The 22061-nt window shown below is 48.2% G+C and overlaps 1 protein-coding gene across 2 annotated transcripts; it reads left to right on the top strand.

Annotated features, from left to right (window-relative positions):
* The first annotated feature begins 556 nt into the window (after positions 1–556).
* SMO (smoothened, frizzled class receptor) lies at positions 557–20464 on the top strand. Of its 2 annotated transcripts, XM_064487373.1 has the most exons (13): positions 557–1437; positions 11429–11539; positions 12205–12410; positions 13266–13475; positions 13724–13896; positions 14231–14450; positions 14547–14670; positions 15938–16030; positions 16509–16617; positions 17335–17520; positions 17966–18114; positions 18592–18726; positions 18944–20464. In XM_064487373.1, the coding sequence occupies exons 1-13, from the start codon at positions 1098–1100 to the stop codon at positions 19351–19353; spliced, it is 2466 nt and encodes an 821-aa protein (XP_064343443.1). In that variant the 5' UTR covers positions 557–1097; the 3' UTR covers positions 19354–20464. The 2 variants fall into 2 exon arrangements, with proteins under 2 accessions (XP_064343443.1, XP_064343444.1); XM_064487374.1 differs by lacking the exon at positions 11429–11539.
* The last annotated feature ends 1597 nt before the right edge of the window (positions 20465–22061 follow it).

The raw sequence follows: 22061 nt of genomic DNA, 5'->3' as shown, positions 1-22061 counted from the left end.
GTAGCAATAAAGGCTTGATGCTGGCACTTTTGGTTTCCAGACATCTGCTCCCAGAGGTAACAGCAAGCCGGGGCAGCTGCCCTGAGTGACTCTGAGGTCATCTCTCTCACAGGTTCCAAGCTGTAAGGACTTGGACAAGCGGGAACCCCAAACCCTGGTTCTTCTCCATGAGGCTCTAGGACAAGTTGAAAGATTTAACCAAAAGCGGAAAAGACTGGCGGGTTGTGGGCGCACGGCGGGTATACAGTAGAGGCTTCAGATGACTTCAGGCACCCTATCTCTCCCACCGTCAACCAGAAGATCCCACTGCCTATAGACCAAGTCGAAAGATTCTCTGGCCAATCAAGGTGCCCGCTGAGTCCTGTTGCAGCTCCTGGCCAAGATTTCCACCCATCTCTTGCCCCCGGGCGGCTGCGGGTGACCAGAGCCCCCTGGCCCGGGCCCCTCGGGCACCCGGGACGCCGAAGCTGGAGCTCCTCCTTTCTCGCATCCCTCCCCTCCCCTTCCCTCCCTGGGCCAGTCCCTCCCCCAGCCGTGGCGGAGGGGGGGCCGGGCTTGGCTCGGCGAGGCCCGTGCATTCCAGAGAGCCGAACGAGCTAGAGCAACAAAGGAGCCGGGTAGTTGGCGGGGAGAAGTCGGGGGGCTGCGGCGCGCTGCAGTGAAGGGGGCGGCTGGGCCGCTGGCTGGCGCGGGGGCGGAGCCGGGGACCTACTCCCGCACCCCTGGCCGGTGCCTGGCCTCCATCGCGGGGCGGGGAGGTGGTATTAATGGTGGGAGAGGGAATGGGGCTGGAAATTGGGGGCCCAAGGGGCTCCCGGAGCTGAAGATAACTCGGATTGTCAGGGGAAGGGGTAGGGAGTTGTTCATCCCGTCCCGGGCCTCCGCCGCCCAACATGGGCCCCGGGGTCCAAAGTTTGAGAAGTTGGGCGCCGAGGGCCCGCGGCGCGCGGAGCTTTCGGGGGGGCCCGGCACGGGACTTGAGGAGCGCACAGGTCGCCTGAGCAGCCCCCGCGGCCCCAACGGTTGCGCGTGTGGCCGGGGGGCTCCGGGGAGCGGGCGGGGGCGCCTAGGCTTCTGCTGAGTTGGCGGGTTTGGCCATGGCCGCTGCCTTCCTCTCACGGGGGCCGGAGCTTCTGCTCCTGGGGCTGCTGCTGCTGCTGCTGCTGCTGCTGCGGGGGGGCCGGGGCCGGGGGGCGGCCTTGAGCGGGAACGCGACCCGGCCTGGGCCGCGGAGCGCGGGCGGGAGCGCGAGAAGGAGCGCGGCCGTGACCGGCCCTCCGCCGCTGCTGAGCCACTGCGGCCGGGCCGCCCCCTGTGAGCCGCTGCGCTACAACGTGTGCCTGGGCTCCGCGCTGCCCTACGGGGCCACCTCCACGCTGCTGGCCGGGGACTCGGACTCCCAGGAGGAAGCGCACGGCAAGCTCGTGCTCTGGTCGGGTAAGCGCGCGCGAGCCGGAGCCGAGGGCCAGGGTGGTGGGATGCGGGGATTCTTGGGAAGAATAGGTTCAGGCCTGAGCTTTCGGGAGGGCGGGCGCAGCACCCGGGAGAGCTGGAGGAACAGAGTCTGAAACTTCAGGGTCAGACTGTGTGCAGGATGGGCCCCTCCGTGATAGGAGGGAGGGCAAGAAAGTTGAGGAAGCGGGTCATAAAGGGCCTGAGGAGGGTGGATGAGCGAAGGATGAGGTGAGGGGCTGGGGTGGGGGAGTGAGGGGCCTGAGAGGAAGGGGCTCTGAGCCACAGGAAAGGATTTTTTTTTTTTTTTAAAGAAGAGGAGATGCTCCACATAAATGCCACTTTGGAAGCGGGGTCCTCGGGAATTCAAGGAGGTGTTCAGACACCTTGGGCAAGAGACAGGGAAATCGAATTGAAGAGGAAAAAGGGAAGGATGGGGTAGAAAATTCGGGTGTTGAGGGAGAGGGTGGGGAAGAAGAATTGAGTGATATTTGTGAAGGAAAAGAAATCCCTGGTGATGAGTAATTAAAAGGTAACCAGAAAGTTCCCAAAATATTGTTTTGGGAGACAGGAAGTCCAGAGAACTGTGATCTTGTCTTGCTTTCACAGGAGATTTCAGTTTCCTCATCTGAAAAATGGGGGATCGGTTCCTTGTCTGAAGTTGTGAAGGAATGAGACTATTCTAGCGATTATTTGTGTGTTCTTTGGAAGTTTGGATCCTCAGACTGGTCAGGGCTGTGGAAGGACACCTTAAGTCTGGGATGTTGAGAGCCTGTGGATACTTCAGTGGTGGTCTGAAGTCCCAGCACCCTCACCTCATGGTGGGATTACACCCCCACCTGAAAAACTGCAGACTGAATCTGAGCAGTCCCTTCTTTAGCAGTGTGGAGTGGATTAGCTCCCGACCTGTCACTCTTCTGAACTGGGGACCTGAAGAGGCCTTGGGAAGGGAACTGGCCTTGCAATCCCTTGCCTGTAGCTAGTGTGATTCCAAAATTGTCGTTGAAGAAAAAAGAAATAAAATGAAAAGCCAGGGGCGGACCTGGCAGCTTCCTCCTTTTGATAGGTCTTGAATGCCCCACATCTCAGTTCTGCCCAGGGGCTGGTAAGGATCCTGAGGGGGAGTGTTTGTAGGCTGCCTGTCCTTGTCAGCTTGGCCACTAGAGTTCTCAGAGTCTTTGCTGGATGTTGGACAAAGCCATATCATTCCTGGCTTGATACAGATGCCAGAGGAAGAACTTGGAGGATGGTACCCACGGTGGAGCCACATCCTTTGTAGGCATCAAGTTCTAGAGGCAGCATGCAGGCAAAACCCATGTGTAATCAAGAGTAGCTTGGAAAAGTCCATAAATGACCACAACATAAGGTCTATGTGATTTTGCATACATATACTCGTTTATGGTGATATGTTTGTAAAAATGTGCAACGTATAGTAATGTACAGTATATAAGGGGCATAATAGAAAACAGAATTTTAGTCTTTAAAGTTACATAAATGCAAAGGAGCAGAAGACTGAAAGAATGAAAAAAGAACACAAAAGAAAGGTACATACAAGGTTTCTTTGAGCACTATGTGAAATAAGGCTTGTGTTTAGGAGCCAACTATGTGGAAAATCTAAATGTCTCAGCAGTAGAGTCTCACCCAGTTCTGAGTTGCTCATGCTATGAGAGGATAGTTTCTCTCTCTTCAGCTATTTATTTTGCAGGAGCCCATGGTTAAATTCTCCTAAGTTAAATGCATGTGTGATGCCGCCCTTCTGTAGTTACCATCAAATCAAGGAGGAAGGGTGTGAACCTCTTTTCAGTCCATACTCCTGAGAGCAGCTGCTGAGCAGGCAGAAGTGGTTTTAGCAGGAAAGTTTAGGAGTTAGAACCATCCGCTGGCTGTGCAGGTTCGAACTCTGCTAGCTATGGTTCTGGTGGGGCAGGTCCTGCAGGGGTACCAGCATTGAGCCCTGGCCCCTAGTTCACTCTGAGCTCTTCTCTGCCGCCTTCACCCCTCATCCCGTTCCTATATGCCTTCTGGTTGTTCTCTTCTTGCGCCTGGTCTTTCTGGTGGATGTTACATGAAGTAGGGCGAGAAGCAGGTCTTGGTGTGAGCCAGGTCAGCAGCTGGGTAGGGTGAACTGGAGGCAAGTGTGAGAATGTCACAAACAAGCCTTCAGGTGGGAGTTCTGGCTAGTGATGTCCTGTCCTGAGTTAGTGGTCTTGATTTGGCATTAGGTGTCATCAGTGTCACCTGGCTCTTAGGGGTGTTTTTGTGGGTGAAGAATGAAGATGATCTAGGTTGTCTTCATCTATAAACTTTTGAAGGTAAAGACTTGTTTTTTACTTTTTTCAAGAATTCTGAGTACACAGCCATCCACTCATTCATTCAGTTAGGTATTGGGTGCTCATTACATGTCATCCTGGATCAGGTTCTGAGGCAGATTAAGATGAAGGATACAGGCAGGATCCCTGCCATCAAGGGGAAGATAGTTAAATAGGCTTTAGCAATACCTGTGATATTGTGACCAGATGGGATTCTGAGGGAACACAAAATACTTTGGGGAGCAAGGGAAGACCCCCAAAGGAACTGACATTTAACCCACAACCTGAGAAATAAGTAGGAATTACTGGGGCCACGGAAGATTTGGGTGGGAAGGGATAGGAAGAGGATATGGCATGCAAAAAAGTGTAGCAGTGAAAGGGCTTGGTACTTTCAAGGAAGTATAGGAATTTCAGTAGAGCTGGATCAAAGCATGTGAGAGATAGGATTATAAGAGACAAGACCTGGAGAAATAGAAAATAAAGTTTCTCTAGGTACTTAATACTAAGAGGAGTAGAATTGCTAGATAATAGGATATACATGCCTCAGCTTTGCTAGATAATGCCGGACAGTTTTTCAAAGTGTTTGTACCTAATATCCCATATTAGGAAGTTTGTTTGTTATCCACAATAAAGAGCCACTGAAGGCTTTTAAGCAAGAGAGAGATGTAATCATATTTGCATTTTAGAAAGATCTCTTTGAGTACTGTGTGAAGAAGCCACGGGAAGAGGGAAAGCCTGGAGCCTGTTTGCTTGCTTAGGGGATGGCAAAAGTAGTCCAGGCGAGAGATGATGGCAGTCAGCACCTGGGTAACAGCTTGGAGGAAGTGGACAGATCCTGGAATTTCAGAGGTAGAACCAATGGGACTTGCTGATGAGCGAGCAGGAGGACCCAGGTTTCAGGGTTGAATGGAAGGTGGTACCATTCTCTCTTGCTAAGCTGGAGAATGCTAGCAGAGGAGTAGGTTTAGAAGGAAAGTATGGGTTAGTTTCGGCCATGTGACTTAGAGGCGCTCATTGGACATCGATGTGGGAAGTCCCAGCAGATCTGGAATAAGAGTTGCTGAAGAGAGGTGGCCACCATGTGCTTCCCTAGCCTAGACTGCTGAGCTTTGGAAGCATGCCATCAGGTAAGGAAGTTTATAGCGCAGGTCGGGCCAGTTTCCAGGTCTGTATAGAACTCAGGTCTGTCTCCTATCTTTTCAATCCCCAGGACTTAGGCTTCTTCAGGCACTCAGCATCTTTCTCCAGGATAGCTTGAAATGTCTCCTCTCAAGCATTCCAAGCTGACCAGACAAACATACTATCCAGGCCATGGTCCACCTTCAGCCAAATCTGGTTGGTCTGGTAAATGGGGCAAGAAAGCCGAAAGACCTGCGTCTGGCAAGGGAAATAAGTCCCTGAGAGCCAGCACGTAGCCTCTTTGACCACTGCTGTGCTCTGTGTGTGCACAGGGGTGTGTGGCCCTGTCACCTAGCCCGGGGCTGTAGGATAGAGGTGGAGAAGCCGGGAGGAATTTCTCATTTGCTACTCAGACATCTAGTTAAGAGATTGAGAGGCCTGTTGTCGGTGATGGTGGAATATTTGCAGGGGCAAATCAGGAAGAATTTCCTTAGAGCTGTTCCCTAACCTGGCTTATGATCAGAATCAGTTTTAAAAAATATATTTTTGGAAAGTGTAAAAATACAGAGAAACACCCACATGTTCATTTTTGATTCAGATTTTTAATTTTTTTAATTGTGAAACCTAGCATGTATACAGAAAGTGCATGACATAGAGGTACTAAATAACAAATAATTATTAAGTGACACCTGAGTCAAGAACTAGATGATGGTGGGTACCCAGGAGCTCCCCCTTTATCTTTTCCAGTCACATCCCTCTTCCTCCTCTCCTGGAAGTAACCACTACCCTGACGTTTTTGATAATCGTTTCTTCTTTCCTCTAGTTTTACCATCTAGTTTCAGAATCCCTAAACAATATATTTCAGTTTTGCATGTTTCTGAACTTTATGCAAATAGAATCATGCTATTTGAATCCTTTAAGTTTTGTTTCTTTTGCTCTACATTATTTTGTAAGATTCATCCATGTTTGTTGCAGCCCACTTTTTTCATTGTTAAATAGTATTCTATTGTAGAATGGATCACAATTTATTTATCTATTTTGTTGTTCTTAAACATTTAAACTTGTCTCCAGTTTGGGGACATTGTGAATAACATTGCTGTGCATATTCTTTTATTTATGTCCTGGGGCACCTGGGCAAAGTTTCTCTAGGTACATACTAAGAGGAATGGAATTGCTAGATAATAGAGCATACATACCTCAGCTTTACCAGATAATGCTGGACAATTTTTCAAAGTGGTTGTACCAACTTCTACTCCTACTATTCCTGTAGAAGAGTCATCATTGCTCCACGTGATTCCCAACATTTAGTATTGTCAGCCTTTAAAATTTTTGCTAACCTAATGGATATGTTGTGGTGTGTATTTGTGATTTTAATTTGGAGTTCCCTGATTGCTACTAAGGTTGAGCACCATTTCAAATGTTCACTGGCCGCTGGATTTCTTCTTTTGTGAAGCCTCTGTTCAGATCTTTGGCCCATTTTTCTATAGAGCTATCAGTCACATTTGTAAAATTTGTTGTTCTTTATATGTGCTAGATATGAGTCCTTTATTGGCTTTATATGTTGAAAATATTTTCTGTTCTTTGACTTGCCTTTTCATTCTCCAGTGTCTTCTCTTGAACAGAAGTTCTGAACTTTAAGGTAGCCATTCATCAAACTTTTTATGTTAGTGCTTATTGTATCTTATTTTTAAAAGTCCTTTCATACCACAAAGTCAAGAATTTATTCTGTTATGTTATCTTCCCCCAAATGTATAGATTTTCCTCTCATTTTAGGTAAATAATTCACCTGGACAATTTTTTAGAACTCCAGTTACATATATATAGTCTCAACATCATTTGTTAAAAAGAATATCCTTTCTTCACTGTGCTGCCATAAATCAAGTGTCCAAGTATGTTTTTATTTCTGGGATCTTTATTCTGTTCCATATCATAGTTTGTTTATCTCTCGCCAATATCACATCATCTTAATTGTCATATCTTTATAGCATGGTTCTTTACCTTCTTTGAGCTAGGAACCGTTTTGGCAGCCTGGTGAAACCTATGGGCCTCTTCTCGGTATAATGTTTTTTTAATTCATAAAGTAAGACACATAGGATTGAAAAGCATATAGAATTACAAAGGAAATGAGTTATATTGAAATATAGTTATCAAATATTAAAAAAGCAAGTATGTAATCTAATATATGTGCTTCTTTATTGGTACACTAAATAAGATCTAATGTGGGTTTAATAACCACTATAACATTAAGGTAGTGATGAGCAGTACCAGCATTTTGAATATCTGCGCCAAAAATATCTGATTTCCATTTGTGACAAAGCCACGGGTACTGCTAACATTTCCATAGTATGTTGCTCACGTTCGTAATTGAAGAAAGACTAAGTTTCAGTTAGATGTAATTTTTTCCCATCCATGCTCATGGACCCCTAAATTCTCTCCAAGAATCCCTTGTGAACTTCAGGCTAAGAACTTCTACTTTTTTTTTTTTTTAACATTTTTTTAATTGAGTTATAGTCATTTTACAATGTTGTGTCAAATTTCAGGGTAGAGCACAATTTTTCAGTTATACATGAACATACATATATTCATTGTCACATTTTTTTTCACTATGAGCTACCACAAGATCTTGTATATATTTCCCTGTGCTATACAGTATAATCTTGTTTATCTAGTCTACATTTTGAAGTCCCAGTCTGTCCCTTCCCACCCTGCCCCCTTGGCAACCACAAGTTTGTATTCTATGTCTATGAGTCTGTTTCTGTTTTGTATTTATTAAGAACCTCTACTTTATAGTATGATAGTATCTAATAGACAGTCTGGGCTCTTCTTGACCTTTTGTATTTTAATGTGAAAATATTTTTGGTGGTTTTGATTGGAATTACATTGAGTGTATAGATTAATTTGAAAAAAATGATGTCTTTACAATATTGAGTCTTCTAATCATTATGAATCTCTGTCTTTCATTATGTATCTTTGTCTGTTTAGATCTTCAGTTTTCTCAATTTTTTTTACAGTTTTTTGCAGAGTTCTTAAATATCATTTGTTAGATTTATTCCTAGATACTTGATATTTTTTATGCTGTTATAAATGGTGCCTTTATGTTTTATTTGGTTTGTTGCTTATGTATAGAAATTTAATTGATTTTGAATCCAGTAAACTAGCTAAATTTATACTACACAGTAGTCATCTCATTTGTGAATGACTTCTGTTTCTCCCTTTTCAAGCCATATATCATAATCTTTATTGCCTCACTGCAGTAATTATGACCTCCAGTACATCATTAAATAGGAGTGGTAATAGTGGCAGCATCCTTCATCCTTGACTTTTTCTGCATTCTAAATGGAAGGCTTTTCTACCTTTCACTATTAAATATGTTTGGTGTAGGTTTCTTTTAGTTATATTTTGTCATATTAAGGAAGTTTTCTTCCACTCCTAATTTGCTAATTATTATTTTATCATGGATGGATGCTGAATTTCATCAACTGTTTCTTCTGTATCTATTGAGATGATCATATGATTTTCTTCTTCTTTAATGTGTTAATGTGGTAAATTGCATTGATGAAATTTTCTAATGCTAAACCAACCTTAAAACGATGGTTTTCAACTTGACTGATCATCAGAATCACACAAACAGAACTTCTTTTTTAAAGTTTAAATTGTGGCAAATGTTATTTAAAAAGTTTATAAACATAGAAAAATACAGAGACTAATATAATACCTGAGTCCCTATTTTTTCTTCTTATTTCGTATTTTCTTAGAGTAAAAGAAATAAAACAAAACAGACAAAATTGATGTCCCCTTTCTTCTTACTTCCAGCTTCATTCCCTTCTCTTCTTGTCTGGGGAGCTTCCCCTCTCCCAATAATTTGCATATTTTTTTAACTTAATTACTTTAAAAATGGGCAATATATACTCATAAAATTAAAAAGGAACACAAGTTAAATTCCTCAGCTTCTGCTTCCAGCTACCTGTTTCCCCTTCCCACAGACAGCCAGCAACACTGGTTGTTGTGTGTCCTTGTGTAGATATCCAACATATGTACAATGTAGGTGTGTCCTTAGTCTTTTTTCCTCTCATAACCAGCAGTAGCTCTCTGGGCTGTTCACGCAACTGCACCCATTTACAAGACATATTGGAGATTGTTCCATTTTCAATGCAAACAGTTCAACCCTAGACAGTGTTCTGTTATATTGATGTGTGATATTTTATTTAGTAGGTCTCCTATTGATGGATATACATTAAGGATAGTTCTACTCTTTTGCTATTCCAAACAATACTGCAATGAATAATCTTATGTACAATCTTTGTGAACATGTGAAGGGGAATTGCTAGTACATTTGATAGCTAATGTCAAATAGTCTCCACAAGTGTTTACACATTTTTATTCCGACTAAAATTATACAAAAGTGCCAGTTTCCCCCACACTCTTACCAATATAGCATTTTCAAATGTTTTGATCTTTATCACTGTAAAGTTTAAGAAATTATATGTCATTGTAGTTTTACTTCACATTTATTAAGAGACAGACTGAGCATCTCTTTATGCTTTTAAAGGCCAGCTGTATTTTCTCTGTATGATCTGTTGTTTGTCTTTTGCCCATTTTTCTATAGAATTATGAATTTCTTACTAATTTGGAACAGCTTTATGCATATAATGAAATTAATTCTTTACCTGTGACGTGTACTGGAAATAATTTTCTCAGTGTGCTGCCTTTCTTACGATCTTGTTTGTTTTTTAACCCTACTGATTTTATCCATTTTTCTGAAGTCTTTTCTTTAAATCTTTTATTTCATAACTTCTATGTTTTGTGTCATACTTCAAAAGACCTCCACTCTAAGATTTAAAAGAACATTTTCCGCTTTTTCTTCTAGTACTCTTAATTTTTTAAGATAATGTAGTTATTTTTGATTCGCCTGGAATTTTTTTTTTTGTAAGAAATGGGGTAAGGAACTAACTTCTTTCCCCTACATGCTTCCTCAATTATCTTGGATTTATCTAATAATCTATCATTTCCTTGGGGTGTTTATTTTTAAGGTACAAAATAATATTTAAAATGAGAAAAAAAGAAACAAATTACACATTTTTAAAAGCTGATAATTATCACAAATATCACAAAGTCTAGGAAAATAACACAATATTGTGTGTGTGTGTATGTGTGTGTTCTGGTTATTTATTGCTATATTACAAACTGCTCCAAAATTTGGTGGCTTAAAACAAGAACCATTCCTTTGGCTCATGAATCTGCATCCTGGGCAGCACTCAGCAGGGAGGGCTTATTTCTGTTCCCTGTTATCTGTGGCCTTCACTGGGAAACTGGGAAAGCTGGGGACTTAAAAAACACAGCATCTCGTCCTCTTCTTTTCCCAGGGCATCTCCAGCAGGACAACCTCAGGATAGTTGGTCCTGTTGCACGGCAGCTGGGCTCCAAGAACAAGTATTCCAGGAGACCCAGGCAAAAGCTGAATGGCTTAATATTATTATCTGGGCTTGAGGGTCTGAGAATACCACAAGTCACTAAAGCCATCCCATATTCCACAATATTTTCATTAATCATCTTCCTGTTGCTCCTCTAAGATACATTTTCTCTAGGGATCCCCTCCTCATTTAAAATGTATTGTTTAATAAATATCCAGTAAAATTCACTTTTTATTTGTTGTCACAGTTCTGTGAGTTTAGACAAACACATGGGGTTGTGGATCCAGCCATGACATTCAAAATAGAGAACAACCCTATGTTCCCCTCATGCTGCCCCTTGGTAAACCCCCCTCCTATTCCAGCCCTGGCAGCCACTGCTGTGTTCTCCACCCACACCCTCTTGGTCAGAATTTCTGAGAGTGAGTTCTCCATCTAGAGTGATAAGGGTCCCCCAGGTGATTCTGATTTGAGTCAGATCTGGGAACTGTTGCCCAAGGACATTGTTTCTTAAGTGACAAGAGCTTGCTTTGCACCCTTGGAATAGGCTTTGTCCAGTGAGAGCTGTGAGTGGTCAGAGGCCTCAGATAAGTAATAGTAACAGCTAATATTTCTTGAGTGCTTACTGTATGATAGGAACTGTGCTATAAGCACGTTTAACACGTTGTCTTACTCTGTACCACAGTTCCATGAGGTAATTCTGTTATCCCTATTTTACAGATAAGGAGACAGAAGACTAAGGCTAGAAATAGCCATGGAGATAGCCCAGAATTACACAGCTAGGAAATGGTAGAGCCAAGATTTGGACCCAGGCAGACTACAGTGTCCGTGTTCCTTAACCCTTTAATATATTGCCTCCCTCCCAAAAAGAACAGTTACCTGCCCCCATCACCCCCAGCCCGGGCAGCACCTATGTTGGCTCTCACATCCTCAGAAGCTTCTTCTAGTACAATGTCTTGTTTGGGAAGTAGGTGTTTCTAAAGCAGGGATGATGCGGGAGGGGCAGAGTGGGTGGACTGCTGAGTGAGCCCAGCCATGGGGGAGCAGGGTAGAGGCCTGGGCTGGGGCAAGGGTGCTGGGAGACTTCCACCTGTTTCTGTCTTGCTGACAACACCTTTCCTCCCCCTGCACTGAACACAGCCTCCTCTATTTCTCTCCACCTGATTTCCTGTTTCCTCCTCTGGCTTTGGAGTGGCTCCCCTGACTACCTCCTCTTAAGCTCCCACCTGTTCTCTATCTCACCTCAGCTTGGTAAGAGGAACAGGGGTCCTGGGGTCTGGGCAGGGGGGAGCATTTCCTGGTTCTGGTGCACGGGCCCTGTGAGGGTGGGTCCCACAACACTCCTTCCCCATGGCTGTAGAAGGTTTTAAGAATACCCTTAAAAAGGTAAAAGGTAAAAGTTAAATCGACCTAGGGTTCTCAGCCAGAGGTGTTAACATTCCCTAGGAGGGCATTTGGAAATGGGGGCTGTTTTTTAAAAATACTTTAATTGAATTGTAATATACATACAGAGAAGTGCACAGATCATAAGCTTGATTTTCACAAGGCAAAAATACCCATGTAACCAGTACCAGATCAAGAAATACGTCACCAGTGTCCCAGAAGTTCCTCTTCAGGCCTCTTCCAGTGGAGTGGGAGGGGTGGGGGAGTATTCTTTGGTGTCACAAGGACTTTGAGGTTCTGTTGGCATTTAGTGGTCAGGGTCTAGGGAAGCTAAATGTCCTGCAGCAAAGAATGGTCCCGCCCAAATGCCCTGCTAAGAAACGCTGTGCCTGACCGTTCTACGCTGTCATGGCCTGCAGAGTGGCAAAGAGAGCTGCTGCCTTAGGCCTGAAGAACAGAGGTGCAGCTGTGTCTGTGGGTCAGCGTGAGGAGGGGTCTTTGCTGCAATGTGTCCACATTGTCGCTACCCCCAGGCCTCCGGAACGCCCCCCGCTGCTGGGCAGTGATCCAGCCCCTGCTGTGTGCTGTGTACATGCCCAAGTGCGAGAACGACCGGGTGGAGCTGCCCAGCCGCACCCTCTGCCAGGCTACCCGCGGCCCCTGTGCCATCGTGGAGAGGGAGCGGGGCTGGCCCGACTTCCTGCGCTGCACCCCCGACCACTTCCCCGAGGGCTGCCCGGTGAGTGCTCTGGGAGGCAGGGTCTGGCCTGGCAGGACCAGGCACAGGACAAGGCCCAGCAGGAGGCAGGGCAGGGCAGTCCAGAGCTTTCTCTCCTGGGAGATCCTTGGATCCTCCCACAGACCCAAACTGACGCTCGCCGGCTGGGCCAGTCTACCAGGGATTGTCTATCTATTTAGGAAAGATCTTTGTGCACCCCCTCTGTTCTGGGGTTGGGAGTTACTGGAGTCATGGGTGACAGGAGCCTATCCTCAAGAAGTTTATCGTGTATGTGGGGAGTCAAGGCTTGCACATGTAAAACAGAGACACCAAGGTAGGGATGTGATCTAGTTCTGGGTGGTGAAGGAGAGCGCATTAATAATATTAACAGTAATGATGATGGTGATAATGCTATTTATTATTATTTACTACCTTTTAAAAAAATCTTTTTATTTATTTTTTATTGAGGGGAGGTATTTTTTTATTTAAATGGAGGTACTAGGGATTGAACCCAGGGCCTCTTGCATGCTAGGTGTGCACTCCCACCACTAAACTGTACTCTCCCTCCTATTTACTACCTTCTAAATGCTATTATAAACATCTTATATCTGTTTATTCATCTAACCCTTAAACCACACCATGAAGTAGGTACTATCTTTAGATGAGGAAACTGAGCTAAGAGAGGGGTCAAATAATTTGCCCAGGCTACTGAGCCCCTGAGTGGCCAGGCTGGGATTCAAATCCTGGAAGGTTGTCTGCAGGGCCTGTGTTCTCAGGCTCCCTGCCATGCTACCCCTGTGCCTCTCATTAAACCAAAGGTCCTCCCCAGCCTACTGCTCCCCTTTGCACTGTCTTCACCCCTTCCCTCATTGCCAGAACGAAGTGCAGAACATAAAGTTCAACAGTTCGGGCCAATGCGAGGCTCCCTTGGTTCGGACTGACAACCCCAAGAGCTGGTACGAGGATGTGGAGGGCTGTGGGATCCAGTGCCAGAACCCGCTCTTCACCGAGGCCGAGCACCAGGACATGCACAGCTACATCGCGGCCTTCGGTGCTGTCACCGGCCTCTGCACACTCTTCACCCTGGTCAGCGGAGGGCAGGCCCGTGGGTGGAGGGTGGAGGGGTCAGGGGAGTGGCAGGGCCTGGGACCCTCAGCCAGCCTGTAAAGTAGGAAGGGGGCCGATCATCAGTGAGAGAGGCTAGGTTCTGGGAGTGGGGAGAGGACTGGGCAGCATTCCCTGGGGAAGGGTCATGATAAAAGGGGTTGAGGATTCAGGTGAGGGCAGCAGAATAACCGTAACCTCACAGAACGGGCCCCACTTCTGTCTTCCAGGCCACATTTGTGGCTGACTGGCGGAATTCGAATCGCTACCCTGCTGTTATTCTGTTCTACGTCAATGCATGTTTCTTCGTGGGCAGCATTGGCTGGCTGGCCCAGTTTATGGATGGTGCCCGCCGGGAGATTGTCTGCCGTGCTGACGGCACCATGAGGCTTGGGGAGCCCACGTACGTGACTTGGGGACCCAGGGGTGAGGGTGAGGGGAGGAGGCCGGCACGCATTTTCCACAAAGGTTGGACTTGAAACTGAGATTTCAGCGTAGGATTCGGCTGTGCCCTGTTGCACCCAAGGTCTCCAGCATTAGAGCCTTGACTCTTTGCCTCTGTCCAAAGAGGCATCTGCTATACCCTCTTCACTCCTAACCCAAGTCTGGTCTCCAAGCCCTGACTCCTGAGGAATCTCCAGACTTTAGAAGCCAAGGGTCTGGGGACAGGGTTGGGGAGACTTGGTAGAGGAAGTACAGAATGACCACCCCAAGTGACACCCCACATGTCTGCACAGCTCCAACGAGACCCTGTCCTGCGTCATCATCTTTGTCATTGTGTACTATGCCCTGATGGCTGGCGTTGTCTGGTTCGTGGTCCTCACCTACGCCTGGCACACGTCCTTCAAAGCCCTGGGTACCACCTACCAGCCTCTCTCAGGCAAGACTTCATACTTCCATCTGCTCACATGGTCACTCCCTTTTGTCCTCACAGTGGCAATCCTCGCTGTGGCCCAGGTATAGTGACTGGTAGTGGGTGGTGACCTGAGGGGGGTGTGCTTGGGTGAGAGGGCCAGTGACCGACTCTGTCCTTCCCACATTTTCCTGCTGCAGGTGGATGGGGACTCTGTGAGCGGCATCTGCTTTGTGGGCTATAAGAACTACCGATACCGTGCTGGCTTTGTGCTGGCCCCAATTGGTCTGGTGCTCATCGTGGGAGGTTACTTCCTCATCCGAGGTGAGTGAGGACCAGGCCAGGACCAGTTGGGCAGCAAAATGTGTTGAGTACCTGCTCTGTATAAGCAGGCGCTGCCTTCGCAGTGGGCCCTCAGCTGGCTTACATGGGGCTTTGGTGCAAAGCGGAAAGTGCCCGTGGGCAGACACAGCATCATGGCACTCGGTGTGGGGCAGCACCTTTGTGCGGGCCAGAAAAGTGCTCCCCTTACTCCAGCCTTGTGCCAGGGCTCATGGCTTGTTGAGTGGAACTTGGGCTGGATTCCAGCCTCTGCTCAGCCCTGGCCGGATGCCCTTGTGTGGTCAACATCCTCATAACCAACCCTGTCCACATGGGCCAACTGGTGGCCTTTGGTCATGTGTGTGTGCCCTGAATTTATATATACATATGCTCAGTCTTCGGAGCTTGGTTTCTCATCTCCTTTCTGCCTACAGCATGCACACACGCACAGACAGAGTTTTCACAACATGCACAGATTCTCTGTTCCCTCATTTCCCCGTCTCAGTCTGCCACCTCCACAGTCAGCCTCCGGATCTGAGCTCATTTTTGCTTAGTTTTCTTTGTAAACTTCAGTTTCCTCCCCCAGCACTGTCAGCCTTCTGTTCAGCCCACCTCTTTTCCCTCTTTTTGGCACTGGCTGGGCCTCTGATTTATGTTTTGTATCTGCTCTGTCCGGTACGGTAGCCACTGGCCACGTGTGTTGAAACTAGTCCAGATTGAGACGTATCATAAGTATAAAATACACACGGCACTTCAAAGACTTAGCACACACAAAAGGAAACTGTCTCCTTAACAATTTGGATATGGATTACATGCTGCAATGATCATGTCATAAACAATGATACATTGTTTATAAAATATATTGAAGTTTGTTTCATTTGTGTCCTTTTACTTTTTTAAGGCAGCTTCTAGAAAATTTGAGATTATGAATGTGGCTTACTTTGTATTTCTCTTGTACAGCACTGTCCTGGAGTCTCTTCTCATGCCTTTTCCACCATAATAGCTTTGACCTTGAGCTTTGAGCTGCCTTACTTGAGGAGGCCAGACCAGGACTGAGTCCATTTCAATTTTCTGTCTGTGCTCTGTGCCAGTCTTTCCAGTCCATGGCACATCTGCCACCAGCTGTACTCCAGTATCTCCAGTTCCCCAAGCTTTAAATCAGCATCAGCACAGGAGTCAGCAGACCTGGGACCCTCTCTTGCCACACACCCATCCCTCCCAGGAGAGTGGCCTGGCCCCAGCTAATGTCTGCCATCTCCCTTCTGTTCAGGAGTCATGACCCTGTTCTCCATCAAGAGCAACCACCCCGGGCTGCTGAGCGAGAAGGCAGCTAGCAAGATCAATGAGACGATGCTGCGCCTGGGTGAGTTGGCTAGCCCAACACCACACCCTCCTGGACTGCAATACGTGGTCGTGGGGGGCAAGTTAGCAGGCAGGGAGGCAAGACAAGGCTGTGTGTGTGTGTGTGTGTGTGTGTTAGTTAGCAGGCAGGGCGGCAAGACAAGGCTGTGTGTGTGTGTGTGTGTGTGTGTGTGTGTGTGTGGTGGTGGTGGTGGTTGCAACTCAAAAGAAAAGGTAGCTTCCTTCTCAGGTGAAAGATGTCAAGTTCATACCAAGGCTGCTTCCTCATGGCCACTTTCCTCCCACTGAGCCCTCCCAGAGTTGCCACAGTTGCCTCCTTGTCTTATTTTGGAGGATACAGTTCTGGAACTGAGCCCAGCATGATTTCACCCCAGTCTCAGATGTCCATCAGGCCCAAGTGGAGCAGACACCCTCCTCCCCACTACTGCTTCCACACCTGGGATTGGTGACGCCCTGTCCCCACTCCCGTCTCTCTGCAGGCATTTTTGGCTTCCTGGCCTTTGGCTTTGTGCTCATCACCTTCAGCTGCCACTTCTACGACTTCTTCAACCAGGCCGAGTGGGAGCGCAGCTTCCGGGACTATGTGCTGTGAGTGGGGGGCTGGGGGCTGGGAGGGGCAGCAGTGGTGGGAGCTGGAGACGACACTCCTCTGCTGTCCTGAGAACTGCCTGTCTTGCTGTGGGTGCTCAAGCTGTTGCTCTGTAACTTGCAAACATGGCAAACAGCCCTCAGGTCCCTAACTCTGCCCTTCCCTCTGCACCCCCAAGGCTGGATCGTTGGTGCGTTTGTAACGCCACTGTTTTTTGGACTCTCCCAACTCTGTGTTGGCCACAAAAGTTGCTTTCTACTTCTCATGTACTCTTTACTGAGCTCATTGCAAATCCCTGCACAGAAGTAGTTACCTCTCTACGATAGGTGAACAACCCACTAATGTTTTCTGGTTTTGCCTGTGCTTTTTTATGTCACAATGAGGATGAATAAGAAGTGCAGCACCTACCAGTACCAGGAACAGCGGTTAAAATGCTCATTAAAACCCTGCTTCAGTCTTACTTAGGGCTCCTGCTTCCAGTGTGGGAAGCTTTAAACCACACGGATGCCTGGGTCCCTCCCCCAGAGATTTGATTGAATTGTCTAGGGTGTGGCCCAGAGATCAGGCATCAGTAAAAGCCCCCAGGTGACTCTGATGGTCACCAAGGACTGTAAGCCAGTGCTGTGGGGCTTCGTTCTCTTTAAAGTGTTTGGATTGATTGGGCAGCCACCCAGGAGACCCAGGAAGCCTCACCTGTCCACTACCCCTCACCTCAGATGCCAGGCCAATGTGACCATCGGGCTACCCACCAAGAAGCCCATCCCCGACTGTGAGATCAAGAATCGCCCTAGCCTTCTGGTGGAGAAGATCAACCTATTTGCCATGTTCGGAACCGGCATTGCCATGAGCACCTGGGTCTGGACCAAGGCCACGCTGCTCATCTGGAGGCGCACCTGGTGCAGGTGGGGTCAGCAACAGCCTGTCCTGACCCTGCTGCCTTGCTCTCTCAGCCTCGACATCCTTTAGGCTTTGTCTGGTCACACGTGTCCCAGCCCAGCCTTGGGCAGGTGTGATTTCTAAGGGCCTGCACTGGGCTGCCAAAAGTGGCCTTTTCTGTGGCTCACCACTGCCCCCTGGTGACAACTCCTGTCCTTGGGAGGATGGGCCAAGGGCTGAGCCCACTGCCAGCATCTTCTAAAGAGGAGTGATTTGAAAACTGGGCACAGGAGCTCTGCATTCTAGGCCCCCTTTTTTGCGGAGAAGTTCTCTACTCCTCAGGGTTCTCGAGGGTCTTGAGGCCCTCTGGAGGCTCCTTCCCTGGACGGAACGGATTCACTGGTCTTTTGCAAAATTTAAGGGGAAGCAGCTGCCCCTCCACGCCCCCTCCCCCACCCTTTCTGCCCTCAGGTTGACGGGGCAGAGTGATGACGAGCCCAAACGGATCAAGAAGAGCAAGATGATCGCCAAGGCCTTCTCCAAGCGGCGCGAGCTGCTGCAGAACCCAGGCCAGGAACTCTCCTTCAGCATGCACACCGTCTCCCACGACGGACCTGTGGGTGAGCTTCTGCCCCTCTGCTCCTCTGGAGCCCCTTCCCTGTTCCATCCCAGGCTGTTGTGGCCTCCCGGATTCTTTGGCAGTCCGTGCAGAATCGGCGCTCCCTCCTCTGCTCACACACTCGTTCTCCTCCGGTCCCCCCACCCCCACCCCGCCCCCAGCCATTCTGCCCTGTGTTCCTGCTCTGCTGATCCTGTGGTTCCAAAGGACTCATCTCCCTCGCCTTCAGCTGTCTTCTCCAGCTGTTCTCCCTGGACTAGAGGAAGTCAGATTCCAGGGACTGCATTTCTGGCTTCTTGTGAGGCCCCTCTCTTCAGACTGGGGATGCGTAGAGATCCACTGTGATCACCACCGGGGCGGGCTTTCCGTGCTAAGTGGGAGCCATTGGCCGGGGGAAGGGAGATGGTGCTGAATAAGGGAGGAGCCGTCATGGCAAGGGACTGGGCAGTCACGATTCCTTATCCTTCTGTCCCCACAGCGGGTTTGGCCTTTGACCTCAATGAGCCCTCGGCGGATGTGTCCTCTGCCTGGGCCCAGCATGTCACCAAGATGGTGGCCCGGAGAGGAGCCATACTGCCCCAGGATGTGTCTGTCACCCCCGTGGCAACTCCAGGTATGGGGTTCAGGCTTCTGTAGAAAGGTGGGAGTCGTAGAGGCTGGAGGTTCCTGGGACTAGCAGTTCCTGGGCTGCCAGCAGGGGAGAGTGAGGGAAAGGCCCTGGAGGATCTGAAGTCTGGGTTTCTGAGCTAAAAGAGTAGGGGTGCGAGTAGAGAAGGGGTGATGTAGACAGATCCAGGGTCCCAGGCTCACGTTCTCTTTTCCACCATCAGTGCCCCCAGAGGAAAAAGCCAACCTGTGGCTGGTTGAGGCAGAGATCTCCCCGGAGCTGGAGAAGCGCCTGGGTCGGAAGAAGAAGCGGAGGAAGAGGAAGAAGGAGGTGTGCCCGCTGGTGCCGCCCCCTGAGCTCCGCCACCCCGCCCCCGGCCCCGCCCCCACCTCCAGTGTCCCTCGACTGCCCCAGCTGCCCCGGCAGAAGTGCCTAGTGGCCGCAGGCGCCTGGGGAGCTGGGGAATCCTGTCGACAGGCAGCCTGGACCCTGGTATCCAACCCCTTCTGCCCAGAGCCCAGCGCCCCAGCCCCCATGGCCTGGGCGCAGGGCCGAAGGCAGGGGCTGGGGCCCATTCACTCCCGCACCAACCTGATGGAGGCAGAACTCATGGATGCAGACTCGGACTTCTGAGCCTGGAGTGCGGGACCTCGGATGAGAAAGAGGAACAGATACCTTTCCAAGGCTCTTCTTCCTCCGAGATTGCTTCCCCAGGGTCTCATCTTCCAGAGAAGCTGAGGGCCCAGTGCCCTCCCAGGAGAGTTCGATTTGTCTGGCTCACAGCAGCAGGACTGTGGGAAAGAGCCCTGACATCTCCATGGACAGGCCTCACCCCAGGGCAGGGCCCTGGAGCTCAGGGTCCTTGTTTCTTCCCCACCAACTGGAGTCTGGCTGGCAGCATCAGTCTCCCACAGGGTGGTGGGGTGTGCGGAGCTTGTGGGGCAGTAAAGGTGGAGGCAGAGGTGACAGTACTTAGCTTGGGCTGTTGTGGCCAGGGAGGCAGCTAAGCCCATGTCTGGCAGATGAGGGCTGGCTGCCTTTGTCTATGCCAATGGTTGCCTTTCCCTGGCTCTCAGACCAAAAGTGTTTATTGTGTCATTAGCCCTTTGGCTAAGTGGGGACAGGGCTCCTTTCTCCCTCTTCCAAGTGATTGTGGGGCTGGGAGTGCCTGTTCCCACAGGGGCTATCACCTCTCCACAGTGTCCATCTGGCTCCACCCCAGGCCAGTAACGCACCCTGTGTTTTCCTGCCACCCTCCTTCCCCTTTCCCATTTCAGTTCAACCACGCCGACCTCTTCCTCTTCCCTGTTTGTTGATTAAGACCCAGAATTGCAGTTTTTCTATCCCATCCCCACACCCCACCCCTTTGCTTCTGGGCTCCATCTCCAGGTAAAAGATTGGTTCAGCTATAGAGCCTGGCATGGTATAGAAGCAGTGAGTGATGGGGAGCCTCTGGGAGACACAGGTTATCTCTTCCTGTATCTGTCCAGTGGGGGGTGGGTCCTCAGACTTGAGGGGCTCCCCTGGGAAGCTGCTGATGCTTCAGCCAGGCAGGAAAGCCTCCTTCAACTTCCACAACCAGTGGGTGAAGAGATTCTCACCTCTCATAACCCCCGTTCAAGTCCCCAAGGCCCCAATTTCAAGAACCAGACAGCAGGAAGCCTTAGGAGCTGGCTAGGTTCCAGATCGGGGGTAGGGATAGGGAGACGAAATGTAAACAGTAAATAAAAGGTTTTTGTATAAACTCTTGGTGTGCTTCTTTCCATAGGCCCCCCATCTTGACCTGTTTACCTGGTCTTGATCTTGTTTGTCTTCCACTTCCTCCTCAGGCTATTCTGAAAGGCCAAGAGCTTGGTGCTAATGAGGTCAGGACTGACAGATGTCAGGCTGAATCAGCTTAATGTGCTGGCCATCCTTCCTGGCCAGTTGGCTCTATATGTGGACTTCAGCCACAGCTGCCTCACTGTGCACTGATCATAAGTGAGCAAGAACATGCGGCTTGTCCCTGGAGTGATGATTGGACGTAAGTGTCCCCCTACTGGAGAGTGTAGATGGGCATGGCTCCTCATGGCAATCCTGGGCCCCCACTCTGGGGTCAGGTGCATTCTGATTCATAGCTTTCTCCTCTGGGCAGTCAAAGGAATTCAGGCTTCCCTGAGCAAAGCCTATTAGCCCTACTTCCTCCAAAAAGATGTCAGTAAAAGACTGGGAGCTGGGCTGCAAGGACTCAGGATCATGTGGAAAGGAGATCCACGGAGGAAAGGGGGTGGTACTCACAGACCACTCGGGGTAGTTGGGTATTGTGGAGTATTAGCCATACTTGTCTGGGGATATAGCAAGTGATGGAGACACAAGCAATCTGCCCAGAGCCAAATTCCAGGGGAAGAGGAAATGAGACTAACACTGATCGTGTTCTAGGTAATTTCCATGTGCACAAAAATAATAATAATAATAGCTAACTCTTATTCAGCGCTTGCTAGGCTCCCTTCCAAGCACTTCACATGCATTAACCTGTTGACTCTCAGAACAGACCTATGAGGCACTGTTAACACCCCCAAAATATTGAAACACAGAAAGTTTCAATAGTTTGCCCAAGGCCACAGAATAAGTGTTAACACTGGGATTCCATCAGGGCCATCTGGCTCCAGAGTCACCTGGCTCTTGGCCACCACACTCTACTGCTGCTTAATGAATTCAGAAGGATCAGAGGAGCTAGTTTTTGTTTTTGTTTTTGTTTTTGTAGCAACAAACTCAGTGATGCAAAATACTTGCCCACAACCTCATAGCTAGTAAGTGACAGACACTGGGTTCAGGATCTTCCTGACTTCAGTTCAGACTCTTTCCACTGTCAGTTCTGACCTTCAATTTTTTACCCTAGCCAGTTTTCCCATGCTGTGTTCCCTCTGGCCACCTTGTATCCCCTTGTGCTTGCCCACCTTGCTCATTCTTGCCACCACTGCTCTTCTCAACCATAGTAGAGCTATTTTTTTTAATTGAAGTACAGTTAATTTGCAGTGTTGTGTTAATTTCTGGTGTACAAAAAAGTGATTCAGATATATAGTCTATAGTCTAAATCTGTATCTATATATCTGAAGCATTTTTTCAGATTATTTTCCATTAGAGGTTATTATAAGATACTGAATATAGTTCCTTGTGCTATACAATAGGTCCTTGTTGTTTATCTATTTTGTATATAGTAGTGTGTATTTGTTAATATTAAACTCCTAATTTATCCCTCCCCCCTTTCCCTGTTGGTAACTGTAAGTTTTCTATGTTTGTGAGTCTATTTCTGTTTTGTAAATAAGTTCATTTGTACCATTTTTTAAGATTGCACATATAAG

Source organism: Camelus dromedarius, chromosome 7 (genome assembly GCF_036321535.1).
Source record: "Camelus dromedarius isolate mCamDro1 chromosome 7, mCamDro1.pat, whole genome shotgun sequence".
NCBI classification, from domain to species: Eukaryota; Metazoa; Chordata; class Mammalia; order Artiodactyla; family Camelidae; genus Camelus; species Camelus dromedarius.
Note: the sequence above shows the minus strand (reverse complement) of the source record. Positions and strands in the feature narration are given on the sequence as shown.